This window comes from Pan paniscus, chromosome 23 (assembly GCF_029289425.2).
Source record: "Pan paniscus chromosome 23, NHGRI_mPanPan1-v2.0_pri, whole genome shotgun sequence".
NCBI classification, from domain to species: Eukaryota; Metazoa; Chordata; class Mammalia; order Primates; family Hominidae; genus Pan; species Pan paniscus.
This window is the reverse complement of record NC_085927.1, coordinates 33,779,744-33,799,400: the sequence shown is the minus strand read 5'-3', so window position 1 is coordinate 33,799,400 and position 19,657 is coordinate 33,779,744. Positions and strand designations below refer to the sequence as shown.

Below are 19,657 nucleotides of genomic sequence, written 5' to 3'. Positions count from 1 at the left end.
CTGGGCAAAAGAGCGAGACTCCGTCTCAAAAAAAAAAAAGAATGAGGAAGATCTCTATGAACAGATATGGGGTGATTTTCAAGACACACTATTCTTTTTTTTTTTTTTTTTTTTGGAGATGGAGTCTCACTCGGCAGGTCACCCAGGCTGGAGTGCAGTGGTGCAATCTTGGCTCACTGCAACGTCTGCCTCCCAGGTTCAAGCGATTCTCCAGCCTCAGCCTTCCAAGTGGCTGGGATTACAGGTGCCACCACCACACCCGGCTAATTTTTTTGTATTTTTAGTAGAGACGGGGTTTCACCATGTTGGCCAGGCTAGTCTTGAAATCCTGACCTCAGGCAATCTGCCCACCTCAGCCTCCTAAAGTGCTGGGATTACAGGCATGAGCCACCACGCCTGGCCTAAAACATACTATTAAGTGAAAAAAGCAAACACAATTATCTATATAGCATGTCATCTTTGTATAAGAAAGAAGAGGATGTGAAAAAATACACAACTAACTGTTCACTTGTGCGAAAGAAACACGAGATAATCCAGATACCAAAGTTAGCTATACAGGGTAGGTGGGAAAGCGGTGAAAAGAAGGGGTGAATGGGAACAGGGCAGTAGGCATAAGAAGGGAAAGACACTTCTTTGAGTATACCTTTGTGTGTAGCTCTGACTCTCAGAAATCAGTCATAATTCATACCGCAAAAACAACTAAAATCAGCTAGGATGTAGGGGGAACTCAAAATGAAATATAAACACTAACAATGAACCTAACTATTACAACTAACATAACCACTCTGAAAGGCATGAGGAAGAAACGAACTAACCTAAGTAACTGTAGAAAATGGTATCTTGACTGGATAGGCTAAAGACAAAAAGAACTGATTCCAGAGTTGGGTCAGAGAAAACACAAGATGAGCCTGGAACACCTTGTGGTGTGCCATAAAGTAAGTAAGTGCTTGAAGGAAAAAAAAAAAAAAAAAATGAGGGCCGGTTGATAGGCCACAGAAGCTAACCTGAAGGAGATCCTAACTAAATAGCCAATGCTGGAACAGTAAGCAACAAAATAATGATGATAATGAATTTTAACTCATAGAATATAATACATATCCATGGCCTACACTGACACATAAATAATCAAATAAATAAATAAAAGAGAGAGAGGGTAGTTCTCCTTTCAGTAGAACTTGGCTTAATAATGTAGAAGGAAAGAGAGAAATAATTACCTTTAGGCAAACACCACAAAGATCTGCAGATGGATGCTAAAGTCAGTGAGCAAATTTGTGGAGAACGAGAATTTGTGTCCTCTCAATGTATCTCTCCCAAGAGACTTATTAATTAGAAAGGGATAGTAATTTTATGGTGTAGAAACCTGGTAGACACCAAGTACACCAATAGATCAAGGTAAATATCACCAGTAATAAGACATTCCAATATCTTGGACTCCATGTGATGCACTGAGAAAGACACAAAGATAATGTGTCTTTGTGTTATTCTGGCCAACAATGCATAATCTCACCCCAATCATTAGAAAACACTGGACAAACCTTTAAATTGAGAGACGTTAGACAAAATAACTGATCACTACTCTTTAAAAGCATCAAAGCCAAGGAAAACAAGAAAAGACTAAGGAAGTGTTATGGACCAAGGAGAAATAACTAAATGCAACATGGGATCTTGGATAGGGTCCTGGAATGAAAACACAACCTTAATTTAAAAAATGGTAACATTCATATCACATCTGTAATGTAGTTAATAATACTGTACCAACACTAGATTTCTGTTCTTGATAATTGTATGATTATGTAAGATGTTAACATTAGGGAAAGCAGGGTGAGGGACATAACAGAGCGTTTTGTATTGTTGCAATTTTTCTCTAAATCTAAAATTAGTTTAAAAAGATTAAAAAGAGGCCGGGCATGGTGGCTCACGCCAGTAATCCCAGCACTTTTGGAGGCCGAGGCGGGCGGATCATGAGGTCAGGAGATCAAGACCATCCTGGCTAACACGGTGAAACTCCGTCTCTACTAAAAAATACAAAAAACTAGCAGGGTGTGGTGACAGGCGCCTGTAGTCCCAGCTACTAGGGAGGCTGAGGCAGGAGAATGGCGTGAACCCAGGCGGCGGAGCTTGCAGTGAGGCGAGATCGCGCCACTGCACTCCAGCCTGGGCCACAGGCGAGACTCCATCTCAAAAAAAAAAAAAAAAAAAAAAAGCTTAAAAAGAAATAACCATTTTGATTATATATTTATCATCTGTAAGCAATGTGAGGATGGTAACCATTTATGTATTGTTCACCATAAATCCAAGAAACTCACTAAAAGGAGCTTAAAAAAAAAAAAAGCTATTGAGGCCGGGCGCGGTGTCTGACGCCTGTAATCCCAACACTTTCAGAGGCCGAGGCGGGTGGATCACCTGAGGTCAGGAGTTTGAGAGCAGCCTGACCAATACGGTGAAACCCCGTCTCTACTAAAAATACAAAAATTAGCCAAGCATGGTGGCGGGTGTCTGTAGTCCCAGCTACTGGGGAGGCCGAGACAGGAGAACTGCTTGAACCCGGGAGGCGGAGATTGCAGTGAGCCGAGATCATGCCACTGCACTCCAGCCTGGGCGACAGACCAAGACTCCGTCACACACACACAAAAAAGCTATTGAATAATCATGAAAAAGAAAAATATCTATTCATTTCTGACTCCCAGCCCAGCAGCTGCATTTCCTCAGATAGCAGCACATTCACCAGGCTTATTAGTCTAAGCTAATAAGTTTCCAAACCCCTTAGAATATAGTTTCCATGGCCTCAGAACACGATAAAGAGTAGCACACCTTCAGACCTCAGCACCCTGATCCAGAGTGATAACTGGGGATGTTTCCTGGCCTGGAAGGTGGGAAGCCTATGTCTTAAGCTCAGTGGTGGCAGTGCCCTGGCTGTGTGACTGACTTGACATAGATGTCAGTCTCTCAGTCTGTTTCCCCTCATGTATGAGGCTTTGTACTAGATGAGGGTTCTGCAAGCTAACCAGCCCACCCTTTTTGTACAGCCCACGAGCAAAGAATGGTTTTTACATTTTTTAATATTTGGGGGAAAAAATCATGACACATGAAAATTATATTAACAATATATAAAATTAAAACTTCAGTCCCCATAATTAAAATTTTATTGCGACGCAGCTAGTCTGTTATGTATTGCCTTTGGCTGTATCCACACTACATCGCTACAGTTAAGTAGACAGAGTATGGACCCCCCCAAGCCTAAACTACTATTATGAATACTATTATACTCATTATACTTACAATATAACAATGTAAACACTGATATATTTACAACAAAAGTTTGCCGACCGCTGAACGAGACTGTTCTAAGCATATTCTATTTCTAACCACAATAATCACATAGAAGGAATCTTAGCCACATGGAATCCGACGGTCCCACACTTATAACCTGTAATAACCCAGGTCCTGAAGAATTAAGTGACTCCCAAAGCCACTTGTGCAGATACCTTGGGAATGCCAGGTGAGTTCCATCTGGCCAGGGCCCGCCTCTTCCGGGGAGGCAGTGAAGCAGAACGGTCAAAATTTTCAGTCTGGAGTCGCGCTCACCCACTGGGTGACTTGGAGCAAATCATTTCACCTACCCTCGGCCTCAGTTTCCACCCCTGTAAATGGCACTAATAACAGCACTCACCTCGTAGGGCTGCTGTGAAGGTGAAGCGAAAGGTCGCGAGTAAAGGGTTAGCGCGCTGGGCTTTGCACCCAGCAGACGCCAAATCAATGGTGGCTCCTGCGGTTACTGGGAACCTCCCCGGCGGCCGGAACCCATTCTAGGCACCTCAGGGCGGCGGCGAGAGCCATGAAGAGGCTCGCGAGGCAGCCAGGAAGCCCGGTCTCGGTTTCCCTGACTGGGGCTCTAAAGCTGCCCGCGAAACCCCCAGCGTCCTCACGTAACCCAGCCTCGCGCCTGCAGCCCCTCCGGCCTGTGCCCCGGGCTCTGCTGAGCCTCACCCTCACCCCGGCACCGCCTTCAAACCAGCCTTCCAGGAACTCACCAGGCGTCTCCACAGCAACGGCCAGTCTGTCCCGACCACCGCGCCGTCCGGCTGCGCGCCTGACAACAAGGCGTGCTCCCATTGGCTCCGGTGCCGGTTGTGCCAGCCAATCAGCGGGGGCGCACGCGCCGCGTGTGTGTGTGTGTGTGTGTGTGTGTGTGTGTGTGTGTGTGTGTGTGTGTGTGTGTGTGTGTGTGTGTGTGTGTGTGTGTGTGTGTGTGTGTGTGTGTGTGTTGCGGGAGTGGAGCTTGTTGTTTCCGGATCCCCGTGTGTGTGTGTGGGTGTGGGTGTGTGTGTGTGTGTTGCGGGAGTGGAGCTTGTTGTTTCCGGATCCCCGTCGTCGGTCCTAGCGTGCTGGAGGCTTAGAGCACCAGCTCGTAGTCGGACTCTCTTCTCCACAGCTTGCACCCTGAGCAGTCACTAAATGATGGGCTATGTGTTATTACCTGGGACATGTGCTCTGAAAACAGTGGAAACTTGGGGAACACTTAGAGCGGGGTGTCCAATCTTTTGGTTTCCCTGGTCCACGTTGGAAGAATTGTTTTGGGTCACACATAAAATACACTAACACTAAGGATAGCTGATAAGGTAATAAATAAATAAATAATAAAAATAAAAATCACCAAAAAATCTCAAAATGTTGTAAGAAAGTTTATGAATTTGTGTTGAGCCTCATTCAAAGCCAAGCAGACCAGCGCGTTGGAGAAAATTGACTTGGAACCAGGGAGGAGGAGCATCCTCATTCATTATATTACCTGCGCCTCTCTTTCCAAAAAGGATGTGAAGCCCAAAAGGCACAGATACAATAGGATATTGAAACAAAAGGAAAAAAAGGAACAAAACCTAGTAAATGAACAAGGAGAGGGGTCATGGGTGGTGTCAGAATTCCAGAGATGAAAAAAGGTGACAGAGTTGAAGGGGTTCTGTCAAGGGTCTTGGGCTGAAAGATGGTACTCTCTTGGGAGCTAGAATAACAATAAAGCATTGTAGGGAAGAACTTTACACTGTGGTTGAATTCATAGCTGCTTGAGTCTTGCACAGATGATTCAAATAGGAGTGAATGTTGGGGGCTTTTTAACCTCAAAGACAGTAAAAGCATGGTGAAAAACTCAGTTCAGTACAATAAAGCTATACTGATAAGCTAGAAGTTCTGAAAATTGTTGAGTCACCAACCTTGACTTTGAGTATTGGGGTAAACAGTATTTGGGGGGTAAACAGAAGCATAAACAGATGGTTTCAAAGCTGCATGGATAACCTTCAGCCTCGGATACAGCTTCCACTCAAGCCTTATCATGAAAGATGCGCTGGAGAGAAACAGTTGAAAATAGGTGGGAAGGGTGGTCCAAGCAGCAAGAAAGTTGTGTGGGGAAGGTCCGGAGGTGAGAAACATGCAGATCATGCTGGAGTGTCACGCAGCACAGTGTTACCATGAGGCAAAGCTCAGGGCCACAGTGGGGAGAGAGCACTCTGGAGAGTTAGGAAGAGGCCAGTCCAAACAAGCAAGCAGAAAACATATTGTTGCAGTCTTGCCCGTGCACCACAATGTACCAGTCTCTCATTGTGGGGTATCACCCAGAATTCTTTGTCTCACGACCAAGAAAATTAGGGAGTGTGGACACAAAGGGTAAGGTTGAAGCAAAAGTTTAATAAGCAAATGAAGAAAGCTCATTGCAGCTGGCAGGGGGCCCAAGCAGGTTGCCCATTATGAGGCTGGGTCCGGGGGTTTTATGGACTGGGAAAGGAAGGAATGTACTGACTGGTCTTGGAGAAAGCACTACTCAGCTTGGCCCCTGGACCTTGAGGGACCAATCAGGAGCTGAAGTGATAGCCTGGCCCAGGACCAATCAGAGGCTCACATTCTAAAGCACGTCCAAGAAAGGAAAGTGCCCACTGGAACCCACTGTAGCCCACCGTGTACATGTCCACAAAAGGAGAAGAGACTATTTCCTGGAAGCCCACTGGTTATACAAAGGACAAAGGCATTTCTATGCTGGGTCTTGTTCCCTTATCAAAGTAGCTGTGGGCATGCCTTAGGCACAAAGATCAAAGGTGTTTCTGTGTTGGGCATTGTTCCTTTATCTGAGTGGGCCAGAGGTTTGTGCAAGTTTCCTTATCTGTGCCTGAAGCCTGATTTTTCAGGCTGTTCCTCTGTTTAAAGGAGTTTTACCAAGGACCCACCTTAATTACCTAACTTTTCTCTCACTACACTGAGGATAGCAGATTTAACATGGGGAATCTAGATCGAAGACTGTGGCCTTATGGTCTTGGTGAGAGTTAGGCCTGAATCCCATCCATGGTGACCGCAACGAATCATTCATATCCAATGCAAGCATTCCCTGAGGCACTCTGGGAAGCAGGACACCATGAAACACACTGGCAGAGGAATGAGTGCAAAATACTTGGGTCAGGGGTCCAGGGGAAGGAACTCCAAGGTCTAGCTATCAATGAAAGTCCTTAGCAGTGGTTAGGTACAAACACACCAGGCACAGGCATATTCCATTAGAAATTGATTTTATTAACTACATAGACTGCACAGACTGAAAATCTGAATTTGGTGTTTCACTGGTACGCTAAAGATAAGGATCATCAAAGGTTTATGCAGGGAAACAGTGACCACCACGGTGTCCAAGGGTCATTAGAGGAAAATTCTGCATGGAACATGTGGAAAGCTACAGAAATGGAGACTCCCTATAGGCTCCCCCACACCACCCCTACATACTTTGACATTCAACAGACTGATAGGATATTTAGATAAGAGGGTGGGGACCTCATTCATTCAGTTTCAATGCAGCTTCAGCGCTGACATTGCATTTCCAGGTTTGGCATTCTGGGACATGGGTTTTACAAGTGCCTAGCTACAGAGAATTCTCAGCAAGAGTTAAGAGAGAAGATGAAGTTCTCTGCCCAGGAATGCCCAGAGAAAGTCCCTGAAGCCAACTCTGCCCTGTGCTCTGGCCCACTACAGCAGACTATGGACAGGAAACAGCTCAGAACTAGTGGAGAAGGGCTGAGCAACTCCTGGAGGTCCAGAATTCTGGGGAGGGCAGGTGAGAGGAGCAGCAATGGGGCTTGAGCTCTTCCTGGACCTGACACACTATCCACTTTTGCAAGACAGAATGACATCCCTTTTGAGCTGTGGACCGTGGAGTTGGCTTGGGGTGAGCCAGGTGGCTGGGCTGGGCCCCATGGAGTGGGTGCCAAGGACCAGGCCCTGCACTGAGCCTTCTCTCCTTTCTGCCCACCAGGGGAGCACCTGAAGCCTGAGTTCCTGAAGGTGAACCCCCTGGGGAAGGTGCCTGCCCTCAGAGATGGCGACTTCCTACTAGCAGAGAGGTAATGGTGACCTGGTGCCCACCCAGGGTCAGAGCCAGGATCTGCCTGGGTTCTGGGGCTCAGAGTTGTAGGGGGAGTCAGAGGCGAGAGGGGAGATCTTTCCTTGGCTTGGAGATCTTTCCAAATCACTGAGGCCCCTTCCTCATTTCAGCCTGTGTAGCTCCGATGCAGAGCCTGGACCCAGGGGCACCTTTGGGCTAAAGCTGGTGGCTGGAACCTGGCTAGAGTCTAAGCCAGGTGGAGCTGCCCAGGTGGGGAAAGGACACAGGTCACCCAGATAAACCTGGACAACCTGAAGCCAGCGGGCAAGGCCCAGGCTTGAGGCTGGCTCCTCCCCAAATGTCCCCAGCTCATCCTTTCAGAGTCCTAGGAGCTGGGCAGACCCAGGGGAGACTCCACATTCAATCCCAGCTCACCACTTCCTCAATCCATGCCCTTGGGGAAATCACAGAACTTCATGTGCCAGGTTTCTCCTCTGTAAAACGGAGTGGGAGGAATAATGTATCCACCTCCCAGGGCTTACCTGAGGATGGAAAATGGGCACCTAGTGTTCTGGGGCACTAGGAAGGGAACTTGGAGACCTTTTGGGCAGGGCCCACACGGCAGGCACTCTGAGTGGGGACCCTGATGCCAGGGAGTGGGGCCTGGGCACAGAGGGCAGGATGGTATGGTAACTGGGAGGGGAGGTGGAAACATGGGCCCAGGGAGGATCAGAGTTGGAAATGGAGAAACAGAGTGGTTTGGTCGTGGGGAGATACTGCCTGGAGGGAGTTGCAGTATAGGGAAGGTCCTCCCCTGAAGGTGAAGGTGGGGAGAAAACCTGGTCAAATCACCCTGAGTATGAGCAATGAAGCCACCTGGCCCTGACAGGCTGGAGAAAAGATCTCTGACATCCCCTGCCCACAGCATGGTCATCGTTTTATACCTGAGTCGAAAGTACCAGATACGGGGACACTGGTACCCACCTGAGCTGCAAGCCCGCACCTGCGTGGATGAGTACTTGGCGTGGAAGCATGTCACCATCCAGCTGCCTGCCACCAATGTCTACCTGTGCAAGGTGAGCTTCCTAGGCCCTGTCATGCAGGCTGGGGCAGGAGCCTGGACCCCCAGAGATGGAAGGTACCAGTTGGTACATATTACATATTAGCTTCACTTCCACTGTCCTCAGCAGACATAACTAATCTATCACAGTACTCCTTCCCCTAAGCCTGAATGAATCCTTAGAAACCTTCTGAACACAGAGCCCCAGAGGACATCACTAATGAATGGCAGCCAGGAAGGGATGGAGAGGAGGCCCAAGAGGCTTCCAAGAGTCTGGGTTAAGTTGCTCCTCTCCTCCCAGCCCAGTCTCTCCTGCCCCACTTCTCGGGGCAGCCTGCGGATGCTGCACAGCTGGAGCGGCTGTTGGGGAGGCTGATGCCAGCCCTGAAGCACCTGGATGGGGGGGTGCTGGTGGCCAGGCCCTTCCTGGCAATGGAGCAGATCTCCCTGGAAGACTTGGTGCTGACGGAAGTGATGCAGGTGAAGCTTTCCTACCCACCTGCCCTCTGGGGGGACTCTGGGCATGGGGCTGAGCCCCAACCCCAGCTGCCCTGTCTTCCCAGCCCACTGCCGTTGGCTGCGACCTCTTCCAAGACTGGCCCCGGCTGGCAGTGTGGCAGGCCTGTGTGGCGGCTGCCCTTGGTACTGAGCTCTTGCTGGAGGCCCACAAGCTCATACTCCAGCCTCTGAACCACAGTGAGGCTCGGCGGGACCCCCAGCTGGCCCAGAAGCAGGTGCAGTGGGTGCAGCCCACTCCACTGCACCCTGCTGTCTGCAATAAACACACTGCATGCTCTTCGCTTGTCTCCAGGCTTACTCTGTCACCAGAAGTGGGGTCAGTCCCATTTCTCAGCCTAGACCTATTAGATCACAGCATAGAGTGAGTGGCACTCAGTCCTCTACGTGGGGCTCTAGTTACCTTCCTTGGCCACCAGGTACACAGTCTGGCCACTGCAGCCCCAACCAAGGCCAGGAAGTTTCTAGGCTCCTCTGTGTGGCACACACTGGCTGAGTGCCCCCTGACTTCCTGGTGGTGGTGTCCCCATTGCTCCCAAAGCTCACAGTTTCCTGTGTCTCTTTCTCCCAATTCCTTTCTAGTCATAGTTCAGGCTCGATTCACCTGTGTCTCTTTCTCCCAATTCCTTTCCGGTCATAGTTCAGGCTCGATTTACCTGTGGATACTCCCAGCCTCTACTTCTAGTATCCTCCAGGGATAATTCTCATTGCCTCCTCTTCATTCTGGACCCTGCAAAGCCCCTTTCGTCAGGTTCTGCAATGAAAATCCAGCCGTGGGAATTCCCAGGCACAATCCCTTCTCAGACAGGTGTCTGTGAGGTGGCACCACGGGGCACAGGCACACGTTGAAGGGGGAGAGTAGGGTCACGGCTGCCACACCTTTGCCACGGGCCTCTCCCCAGCCTACTCCTGGGCCTCCTTAGAATCCTTGCTGCTGTGAGAATTGCAGGCTTCCTGGCCTTATGACAACACAAAGGGAAACAAGAGGTTCCAGAATGCAGGGTCCTGGGCCCAGATCGGAGAGGGCACAGGGCCAGGGACTCTGGCCAGACATAGGCCCAGGTCTGTGGCTGGCCAGCTGCGGCTGTGGGGCCTGGCATGTGTCTCAACATGGCCCTGGAGCTCTACATGGACCTGCTGTCAGCACCCTGCCGTGCCGTCTACATCTTCTCGAAGAAGCATGACATCCAGTTCAACTTTCAGTTTGTGGATCTGCTGAAAGGTCAGCTCCCATGCTGCCTGGCAGGCCTGGTCCTGGGGGGAGGCAGGACACACAGATTGGGGCTTTTCTTTTTTTCTTGTTTTTTGATGGAGTCTCACTCTGTTGCCCAGCATGGAGTACGGTGGTGCTATCTCGGCTCACTGCAACCTCTGCTGGGTTCAAGTGCGTCTCCTGCCTCAGCCTCCCGAGTAGCTGGGATTAGAGGTGCACACCACCACGCCCAGCTAATTTTTTGTATTTTTAACAGGGGTTTCACCATGTTGGCCAGGCTGGTCTCAAACTCCTAACCTCAAGTGATCTGCCCACCTCAGCCTCCAGAGTGCTGGGATTACAGGCGTGAGCCACCGCGCACAGCCTGATAGGGGCGTTTCTGAGGAGCAGAGACAGAGACAAGGGAATCACCCCAGAGGTCCACAGGGAAGGAAAAGATGCCACGCGGCTTGTAGGCTGCATCCTTGTCCAGCCTACCTTAGTCAGTGCTCACTAATGACAGTCCCCACGCCACAGATGAACAGGCTTTTCGAGGAGAAGGGGGAAGGAACAGTAGCTGGGACTCCCTGGGCTCCCACCAGGCACCCTGGCTTCCTTGTGGGATTCTAGGACCTTGTGAACTCAGCACCTGCCCACCAGGTTGGCAAAGGGGGCAGAAGTGCACAGTCCGTCTACACCCATCCTCCCCAGTGTTCAGAAAGGCTCAGGGCTCCACTAACCCTGAGTGAGGGTCAGAGGGGTGGGCTCCAACTCCATCCCCAGCACAGAGGGACTCCAAAAGCTCAGCCTGCAAAAGCAGAAGCCTCTAGAACACAGAGGAAGAGACAGGGAAGCTGTGGAAATGAACGGGCTGCGAGTGGAGCCCCCAGAAATGTTTCCAACTGGAGGCAGCTGGTCCAGGAAGAGTTTCAGTTCCTGCCCCTACCTCAGGTTCCCTGTTCAGATGACCCTGATTGTGTCCGAGAAGCTTCCCTTTGGATGTCCAGCTGTGTGCTGGGCCTGGCTTCCTTAAAGTAGGGACAGAGTGAGAGCGATGGGATTGCGGATGGGACCCAGGCCCTCAGGGCTTCAGGTGATTCAAAGGCTGTGTTTTCAGATCCAGCTTTGGCGGTGGGCACTGGAGGCCTCCGGCTTCTGGGCAAAAGGGTCATCCTGGTCCTGGGACACAGGTAGGAGGCACGGGAGTCACCAAACCTAGGGTGGAGCAGGCTGGGAGCCAGCAGTTCTGATCCCAGTCCGGTTCTGCAACTGCCTTGCCCTGTGACCTGGGGTGAGCCGCCATGTCCCTCCGGGCCTCAGTCCTCTCTTCTTGAGAAAATAGAGAGGGAGTCATTTGTGTCTCTCGGAGTCTCAGTTCTCTCTCCCCTGGAGTCCCACAGCCTCAGACCTTCCCTGCCCCTCCCAGGTCACCACCACAGCAAAGAATACATTGACATCAACCCCCTCAGGAAGCTGCCCAGCCTCAAAGATGGGAAATTTATCTTAAGTGAAAGGTAAGTCTTCCCTGGGGCCCTTGCACCATCTGTCTCTGCTCCTCCTGGGAGGCTCAGTGCGAGCATTTGTCTGTTTTACCATGGAAAATCTCACACGTGCACTAAAGGAGAGTGAATACTAACTAATGAGGGACACGAGGAACCCCACAAACCCATCGCCCAGCTCTGACTCTTGCCAACTTGGGGTCCATTTTACATCATTTCTATTCCCCTGCCTCCCAGACACCCCATCATTCCATTCATAAATGTTTAGAAGCCAGCTCACGCCTGTAATTCTAGCACTTTGAGAGGCTGAAGTGAGGGGATGGCCTGAGCTCACGTGTTCAAGACCAGCCTAGCCTAGACAACATGGCAAAACCCCATCTCTACAAAAAATACAAAAATTAGCCAGCATGGTGGTCTGCACCTGTAGTCCCAGCTACTCGGGAGGCTGAGGCGGAAAGACTGCTTGAGCCAGGAGGCAGAGGATGCAGTGAGCCAAGACTGCGTCATTGCACTTCAGCGTGGGCAACAGAGTGAGATCCCATCTCAAAAATAAAAATAAATAAGTAAATAAATCAATAAATGTTTAGGAACATACTTTTCAGAGATAAGAGTTCTTAAAAAAATTTAAAAAAGCAACAGGCTGGGTGTGGTGGCTCATGCCTATAATCCCAGCACTTCCAGAGGCTGACACGGGAGGATCGCTTGAGGCCAGGAGTTCAGAACTGCAGTGAACTCTGATTGCGCCACTGCACTCCAGCCTGGGCTAGGATAGAGCGTAGCATCACTACGATACCATTAAGATACCTCATAAAATTAACAATAATTCCTGGATTTCATCTAATATGTGGCTCCTGTTCAAAACTCTATGATTATCTCCTAAACATTTTCTTGGCAGTTTGTTTGGATCAGGATCCAAAGAAGTTTTTTTTTTTTTTTTTCTGAGACGGAGTCTCGCTCTGTTGCCCAGGCTGGAGTGCAGTGGCGCTATCTCGGCTCACTGCAAGCTCCGCCTCCCGGGTTCACGCCATTCTCCTGCCTCAGCCTCCCGAGTAGCTGGGACTACAGGTGCCCGCCACCATGCCTGGCTAATTTTTTTGTATTTTTAGTAGAGACGGGGTTTCACTGTGTTAACCAGGATGGTCTCGATCTCCTGACCCCATGATCCCCCCGCCTCGGCCTCCCAGAGTGCTGGGATTACAGGCGTGAGCCACCGTGCCCAGCCAAGAAGTTCTGAGTCTTGCAGCCAGTTGCTGTCTCTCCTGCCACATTTTAACCGATAGCTCTCTCCATGCCCTGACCTTTTTACTTTGGCATGGTTGCTGTTGGTGATGATAAAGAAGCCCTTGTTCTGCGGAGGTTCCCACACCAGCCATCAATCAGCAAGGCCTAGGACATCCCCTCCGAAGCATGTCTCCCCTCCGTGCCCTTCCCTCTGTCCCCATGGCCTCCAACATTCCCAGACACCACAACCTTCCCGATAGTTGCTGGCCCCCCCATTGTCCATTCTGCCCCCTCGGGCTCACCCTCCATCCAGCACCAGAGAGATGGATCCTTTCATGCCCTGGCTTATATAATGCCTGATCTTAAGGATTAAGTCCATAACCTTCCTGCACCTCCAGGGGCTACCCTCCGTGGCCTCCACAGTGTCTGTGGCTGCCTCATCACTCCCCAATCACCCCCACCCTTCTTCCAGTTGCACCCCCCTACTCTCTTTTCTTCAGATTTACCTTGCTCCCTTTACCCTCGTATTTCAGCATGTGTTTTTCTTTATTGGTTTTTTGAGACAGAGTCTTGCTCTGTGGCCCAGTCTGGAGTACAGTGGCACAATCTTGGCTCACTACAACCTCTGCCTCCCAGGTTCAAGTGACTCCCGTGCCTCAGCTTCCCAAGTAGCTGGGATTACAGGTGTGTGCCACCACAACTAGCTAATTTTTGTATTTTCATTTTAGTAGAGACAGGGTTTCACCATGTTGGCCAGGCTGGTCTCCAACTCCTGGCCTCAAGGGATCTGCCCCCATTGGCCTCCCAAAGTGCCGGGATTACAGGTGTGAGCCATCGTGCCCCCCCGTTTTTGTTTTTGAAAAAGGATCTTGCTCTTTCACCCAAGCTGGAGTGCAGTGGTGTGATCTTGGCTCACAGTAGCCCCAAATTCCTGGGCTCAAGTGATCCTTCCACCTCAGCATCCCAATTCAACACGTGTTGTTCCCCTTGCTGGCCTACTCTTTGTTATACCACCAGCCCCCAACTCCTACTCACCCTGCAGGGCTCCTTCCCAGCCCTTACTGACTGTCAGACAGACAGCTCTGGTGAAGGTCTTTCTCGGGGCTGTTTGGGCTCCTCTTTGCTCTGGAAGCCCCAGCAGTTGGGCCCAGGCCACACCGGGGTGGTTGATGTAGTGGCACTCAGGAAGGCAAGGGCAGTGCCCCTGACCAGCCCCTTCTGCAGCGTGGCCATCCTTTACTACCTGTGCCGCAAGTACAGCGCACCATCACACTGGTACCCGCCAGACCTGCACGTACGTGCCCGTGTGGATGAGTTCATGGCTTGGCAACACACGGCCTTTCAGCTGCCCATGAAGAAGATAGTCTGGCTCAAGGTGAGCAGGGCCACTTCTGGGGCTTGGGGACACGGGCACAAGGGAGTCAGGAAGGCTGGAGGCCAGTTCTGGCCCTGCTGACTGCTGGTGAACTCAAGTAAGTCTCCCTCCCTCTCTGGGCCTCATTTCCTCAGCTCCTTCTCCTACCTGCCTTACAGAGCTGTCAGGAGTGTGGACTGAAACAATGGGCATGAAAGAGTCTTATTAGGGCGAGGGGAAGGGCATACAGGAGGGGCTGATGTGACTCACCCAGGACAGCATTCGAGGCATTTCATTCTGAACTAGAGAATCTCAGCGTCAAAAGGCCCACAGAAGGCCAGGAGCAGTGCTCACGCTTGTAATCCCAATACTTTGGGAGGCCAAGGCAGGTGGATCACTTGAGGTCAGGAGTTCAAGACCTACCTGTCCAACATGTGAAACACTGTCTGTACTAAAAATACAAAAAAAATTAGCTGGTGTGGTGGTGGGCACCTGTAATCCCAGCTACTCAGGAGGCTGAGGCAGGAGAATCGCTTAAACCAGGGAAGTGGATGTTGCAGTGAGCCGAGATCATGCCACTGCACTCCAGCCTGGGTGACAAAGTGAGATTCCATCTCAAAAAAAAAAAAAAAAATGGCTCATAGAAAATTTGAAGATGGCCAGGCACAGTGGCTCATGCCTGTAATCCCAGCACTTTGGGAGGCCGAGGTGGGCGGATCACAAGGTCAGGACTTCAATAACAGCCTGGCCAACAGGGTGAAACCCCATCTCTACTAAAAATATAAAAGTTACCCAGGCATGCTGGCATGTGCCTGTAATCCACGCTACTCCAAAGGCTGAGGCAGGAGAATTTCTTGAACCTAGCAGGCGGAGGTTGCAGTGAGGTAAGATCCCGCCACTGCACTCCAGCATGGGCAACAGAGTGAGACTCCGTCTCAAAAAAAAAAAAAAAAAAAGAAGAAAAAAGAAAATTGGAAGATGACAAATAACCAGTACACGTGTCTCTACTTCGAATTCCATGCCTGTGACCGGCATCACTAATCAATCACAGGACTTATGCCTGCTGAGCTCCCCAAATCCTTGTGAACACATGGTTCCCGGCACCTTCCACCAATCAGAACTGCTAAAAGAGGTGAAACTGCTTTATATCCTGGGAAGTGTTCAATATCTATCCAGCAGATGAGAGTACAGAGACCTGGCAGGGCAAGTGGCCCTGGAGTGCAGCCTCCTCTTCCCTCCTCTTCCCAACCCTGGCCAGTTGCTGATCCCAAAGATAACAGGGGAGGAAGTTTCAGCTGAGAAGATGGAGCATGCAGTGGAAGAGGTGAAGAAGAGTCTGCAGCTCTTCGAGGAGAAGTTTCTGCAGGATAAGATGTTCATCACCGGGAACCAAATCTCACTGGCTGACTTGGTGGCCGTGGTGGAGATGATGCAGGTGTGGGGTGGGTTGGAGGAGGGGTAGACCCTGGGCAGAGGTAGGACTCCTCTGTGACCAATGGGGCCGTCACTTGAGGATAGGCTGGTGAGGTGGGAAAGGCAGGCAGAGCTGCCATGGGGGCTGCGGGAACCAGGTCTGGGGGCCTGGACTCAATCGGGGCAACAGGAAGCACAGAATGTTATGAATCAGGAAGGATCACAGTTCTCCACACTTGACAAAGATTCTTCGGTGTGGGAGGACCCGGAGGGTGAGCCTGGGATACAGAGGAACACTGCATTTCCTGCTCAATCCACCAGCATCCCAGATACCTCCTCCTCTTGCTGGACTCTCCAGGAAATGTTCACTGGCTTCCTGGGTGTCCTTCTGGCCCTGCCTCTTTCCCAGAGCTCCAGACAGACAGCTCTGGAGGACAGCTCTCGTGGCTGGGTCTGAGGGGCATCCACTGTGCATTTGGAGGCACACCTGAGTGTGGGGCATTTCTGTGGCCTCTACATGCAGGGGAGGGTGACCAGTTCTGCTTGTCAAGACACTGGCCAGGGTCTCAACTGGCCATCCTGCACACCAGCTAGGGCACTGCACACTGACCAAAGAGACTAATTTGCATATCAGCCAGAGATATGCCAGGAGGAGGCACCTGGGATCCTGGTGGATTGACCAGGAAATACAGTGTTCTTTTCCCTATCGCAGAGATCTCTGGCTGATATGAAAATTAGTCTCTTTGGTCTGTTTGCAGGGCAGACCAGCACCAGGAAAAATCATTCTGGCCTGCCCCAAGGGTTCAGCCATATACTTCGTCCCCACCCCTTACATTTCACCATCGACCCACCCCTTCTTTGGCTTCCCAAAGATCTTTGGTGCAAACGCAACTACAGGGTAGACTGTCTTAGTGAGCCAGCCAAACTGCAGGGTAGACTGCCTGCCAGGTCTCCCATCTTAGCCCCTGAGCTTGATCACAGTGGGAGTCTAAACATGGAGGAAAAAACCTGAGTTCTCTCCCTCATCCGCATATACACACCTGGGATAAGGGGTTTCCCTGGAAGAAGGCAGGATTCATGCGAGGTCGCAGGCTGGAGAAGTGGGAGCTGCCTGGGCCAGGAACCCTCTCAGTGTGGTTCAGAAGGCTTGGAGCAAGAAGACCAGTGACTAAGGACTCTGAGGGATTCTGGATCCTCCATCCCCACCTACATCTATTACATAGTCTGTGACCCCTTGCTCAGGCCTTGGGGGTCAGCAGCCTAATTCTTTGCATAGGTAGATGTTAGGGATGTGGGCCAGCGGCTGTGGGAGAGGACCCAGGTGGGGCTGGTCCCCAGGCTGACCACATCTTCGTCTTTGTCTATCCACAGCCCATGGCAGCCAACTATAATGTCTTCCTCAACAGCTCCAAGCTAGCTGAGTGGCGTATGCGGGTGGAGCTGAATATCGGCTGTGGCCTCTTTAGGGAGGCCCATGATCGACTAATGCAGTTGGCCGACTGGGACTTTTCAACATTGGATCTAATGGTCACGAAGAAAATCTGTGAGTTTCGGGAGAAGTACTTGTGACCCTAATCGCAGCCCATCCTGCAGGGCCTGGCTGGCTCAATGATCTGAGCCACCTTCCTTAAAGGAAATGCTAAAAAAACAACTGTTCTTTGCCTAATAAAGAACTGGAACAACATCACAGCTGCTGAGCAACAGACAGTTGGCGTATGCATAGGGTCTGATGTGGAAGTGGGTGGTGGTTACAGATCCTTCCAGTTTCCAAAAGGAATTTTAAAAGTAAAGGGTTAAATATGATTACGTTGTCAGTAATAATAGTTGGTGACTTCAATACCTGACTTTTTTTTTTTTTTTTTTTTTTTTGAGATGGAGTCTCACTCTGTCACTCAGGCTGGAGTGCAGTGGTGCGATCTCAGCTCACTACAACATCCACCTCCCAGGTTCAAGCAATCCTCCTGCCTCAGCCTCCTGAGTAGCTGGGATTACAGGCACATGCCGCCATGCCCAGCTAATTTTTTTCTGTATTTTAGTAGAGACAGGGTTTCATTGTATTGCCCAGGCTGGTCTCGAACTCCTGAGCTCAGGCAAATCGCCCGCCTCAGCCTCCCAAAGTGCTGAGCCACCCTGAATCCCCAAAGGGATTCGGGGCGTGAGCCACCACACCTGGCCCCCGCTTTCAGTAATAGAAAAACTGCAGAAGACCATCAAGGAAATAGAGGACTTGAAAAGCACTGTAAACCAATTGCACACACTAGACATGAACAGAACGTTCCACCCGACAGGGGCAGAATAAGCATTCTTCTAAAGAGCACATGGAATATTCTCCAGTATAGAGCATATATTTGGTCCTAAGTCTCAAATTTAAGAAGATTGAAATCATACAAAGGGTGTTCTCTGGACACAGTGGAATAAAGTTTAAAATCAAGAACAAAAGGAAAACTAGAAAACTCACAAGCACATAGAAATTAAACGGCACACTCTTAAACAACCAATGGGTCAAAGACAAAATCACAAGGGAAATTAAAAAGTATCTTGAACGAATAAAAATGAAAACACAACATGCCCAAATTTATAGGATGCAGCAGAAGCAGTGCTAAGAGCAAAATTTATAGCTGTAAACACCTAAGTTAAAGAAGAACAATCTTCAATCAATAACCTAACTTTACACCTTAAGGAACTAGAAAAATAAGAGCAAAATAAACCCAACACCAAAAGAAGACAGGAAATAATAAAGATTAGAATGGAGATAAATGAAATGGAAAACAGAAAAACAATAGAGAAGATCAATGAAACCAAAAATTGGATCTTTAAAAAGATCAACAAAACTTGGCAAACCTTTAGTTAGAATAGCCAAGTGAAAAAATAAGACTCAAATTATTCACCAAGAAAGTGGAGGATGGGTGCAATGGCTCACACCTGTAATCCCAGCACTTTGGGAGGCCAAGGCAGGAGGATCACTTGAGGCCAAGAGATTGAGACCAGCCTGGGCAACATAGTGAGACTTGTTTCTACAAAAAGAGTTATTTATTTTTTTTAATTAGCTAGGAGGCAAGGCCCAGTGGTTCATGCCTGTAATCCCAGCACTTTGGGAGGCTGAGACGGGCGGATCACCTGATATCAGGAGTTTCAGACCAGCCTGGCCAACATGGTGAAACACCATCTCTAGTAAAAATAAAAAACTAGCTGGGCATGGTGGCGGGCGCCTGTAATCCCAGCTACTCGGGAGGCTGAGGCAGGAGAATCGCTTGAACCCAAGAAGCAGAGTTGCAGTGAGCCAAGATCACACTGCTGCACTCCACCCTGGGTGACAAGAGCAAAATTTCGTCTCAAAAAAAAAAAAGAAAGAAAAAATTAGCTGAGTGTGTTGGTGCGTGCCTGTAGTCCTAGCTAATTGGGTGGCTAAGGTGGGAGGATCACTTTAGCCCAGGAATTCAAGGTTACATTGAGCTGTGATTGCACCACTGCACTCCAGTCTGGGTAACATAGGAAAACCTTATATCAAAAAAAAAACAAAAACAAAAAAAACAAAAACCAAAAAACCAGACACCAGAAAGAAAGAAAATGGACACATCACTACTGGTATTAGAGAAGTACAAAGGTTTATAAAGAAATACTATGAATAATTGTATGTGAACAAATGAGATAACCTCGATGAAATGAGAAAATTTTAGAAACATACAATCTACCAAAACGGACTTAAGAAGGAAGATAAAATTTGAATAGACCTGTAAAAGTAAAGATATTAAAATATTAATTTTTTTAAAATCCTACCAAAAAGCCGGGCGTGGTGGCTCATGCCTGTAATCCCAGCACTTTGGGAGGCTGAGGTGGGCGGATCACGAGGTCAGGAGATCAAGACCATCCTGGCTAATGCAGTGAAACCCCATCTCTACTAAAAATACAAAAAAATTAGATGGGGCGTGGTGGTGGGCACCTGTAGTCCCAGCTACTCGGGAGGCTGAGGCAGGAGAATGGTGTGAACCAGGAAGGCGGAGCTTGCAGTGAGCCGAGATCGCACCACTGCACTCCAGCCTGGGTGACAGAGCGAGAC

General features: G+C 49.6%; 2 protein-coding genes across 9 annotated transcripts in view; one reads left to right on the top strand and one right to left on the bottom strand.

Annotated features, from left to right (window-relative positions):
- CABIN1 (calcineurin binding protein 1) overlaps positions 1 to 4,106 on the bottom strand; it is a 168,353-nt gene extending 164,247 nt beyond the window's left edge. For 4 of the 8 annotated variants that reach the window (XM_003811073.5, XM_055105565.2, XM_055105564.2 and 1 more), the window contains exon 1: positions 4,032 to 4,106. The gene's annotated coding sequence lies outside the window, so the exon portion shown is untranslated. Of the gene's footprint in view, positions 1 to 3,670 lie in introns of all 8 variants that reach the window. The other 4 variants (XM_034948965.3, XM_034948961.3, XM_034948964.3 and 1 more) reach the window with 4 other exon arrangements.
- A 5,824-nt stretch (positions 4,107 to 9,930) lies between these two features.
- LOC117977467 (glutathione S-transferase theta-4-like) lies at positions 9,931 to 18,300 on the top strand. The gene is made up of 5 exons (XM_034948931.3): positions 9,931 to 10,143; positions 11,540 to 11,627; positions 14,058 to 14,208; positions 15,446 to 15,622; positions 16,972 to 18,300. The coding sequence occupies exons 1-5, from the start codon at positions 10,020 to 10,022 to the stop codon at positions 17,167 to 17,169; spliced, it is 738 nt and encodes a 245-aa protein (XP_034804822.2). The 5' UTR covers positions 9,931 to 10,019; the 3' UTR covers positions 17,170 to 18,300.
- Positions 18,301 to 19,657: the final 1,357 nt, after the last annotated feature.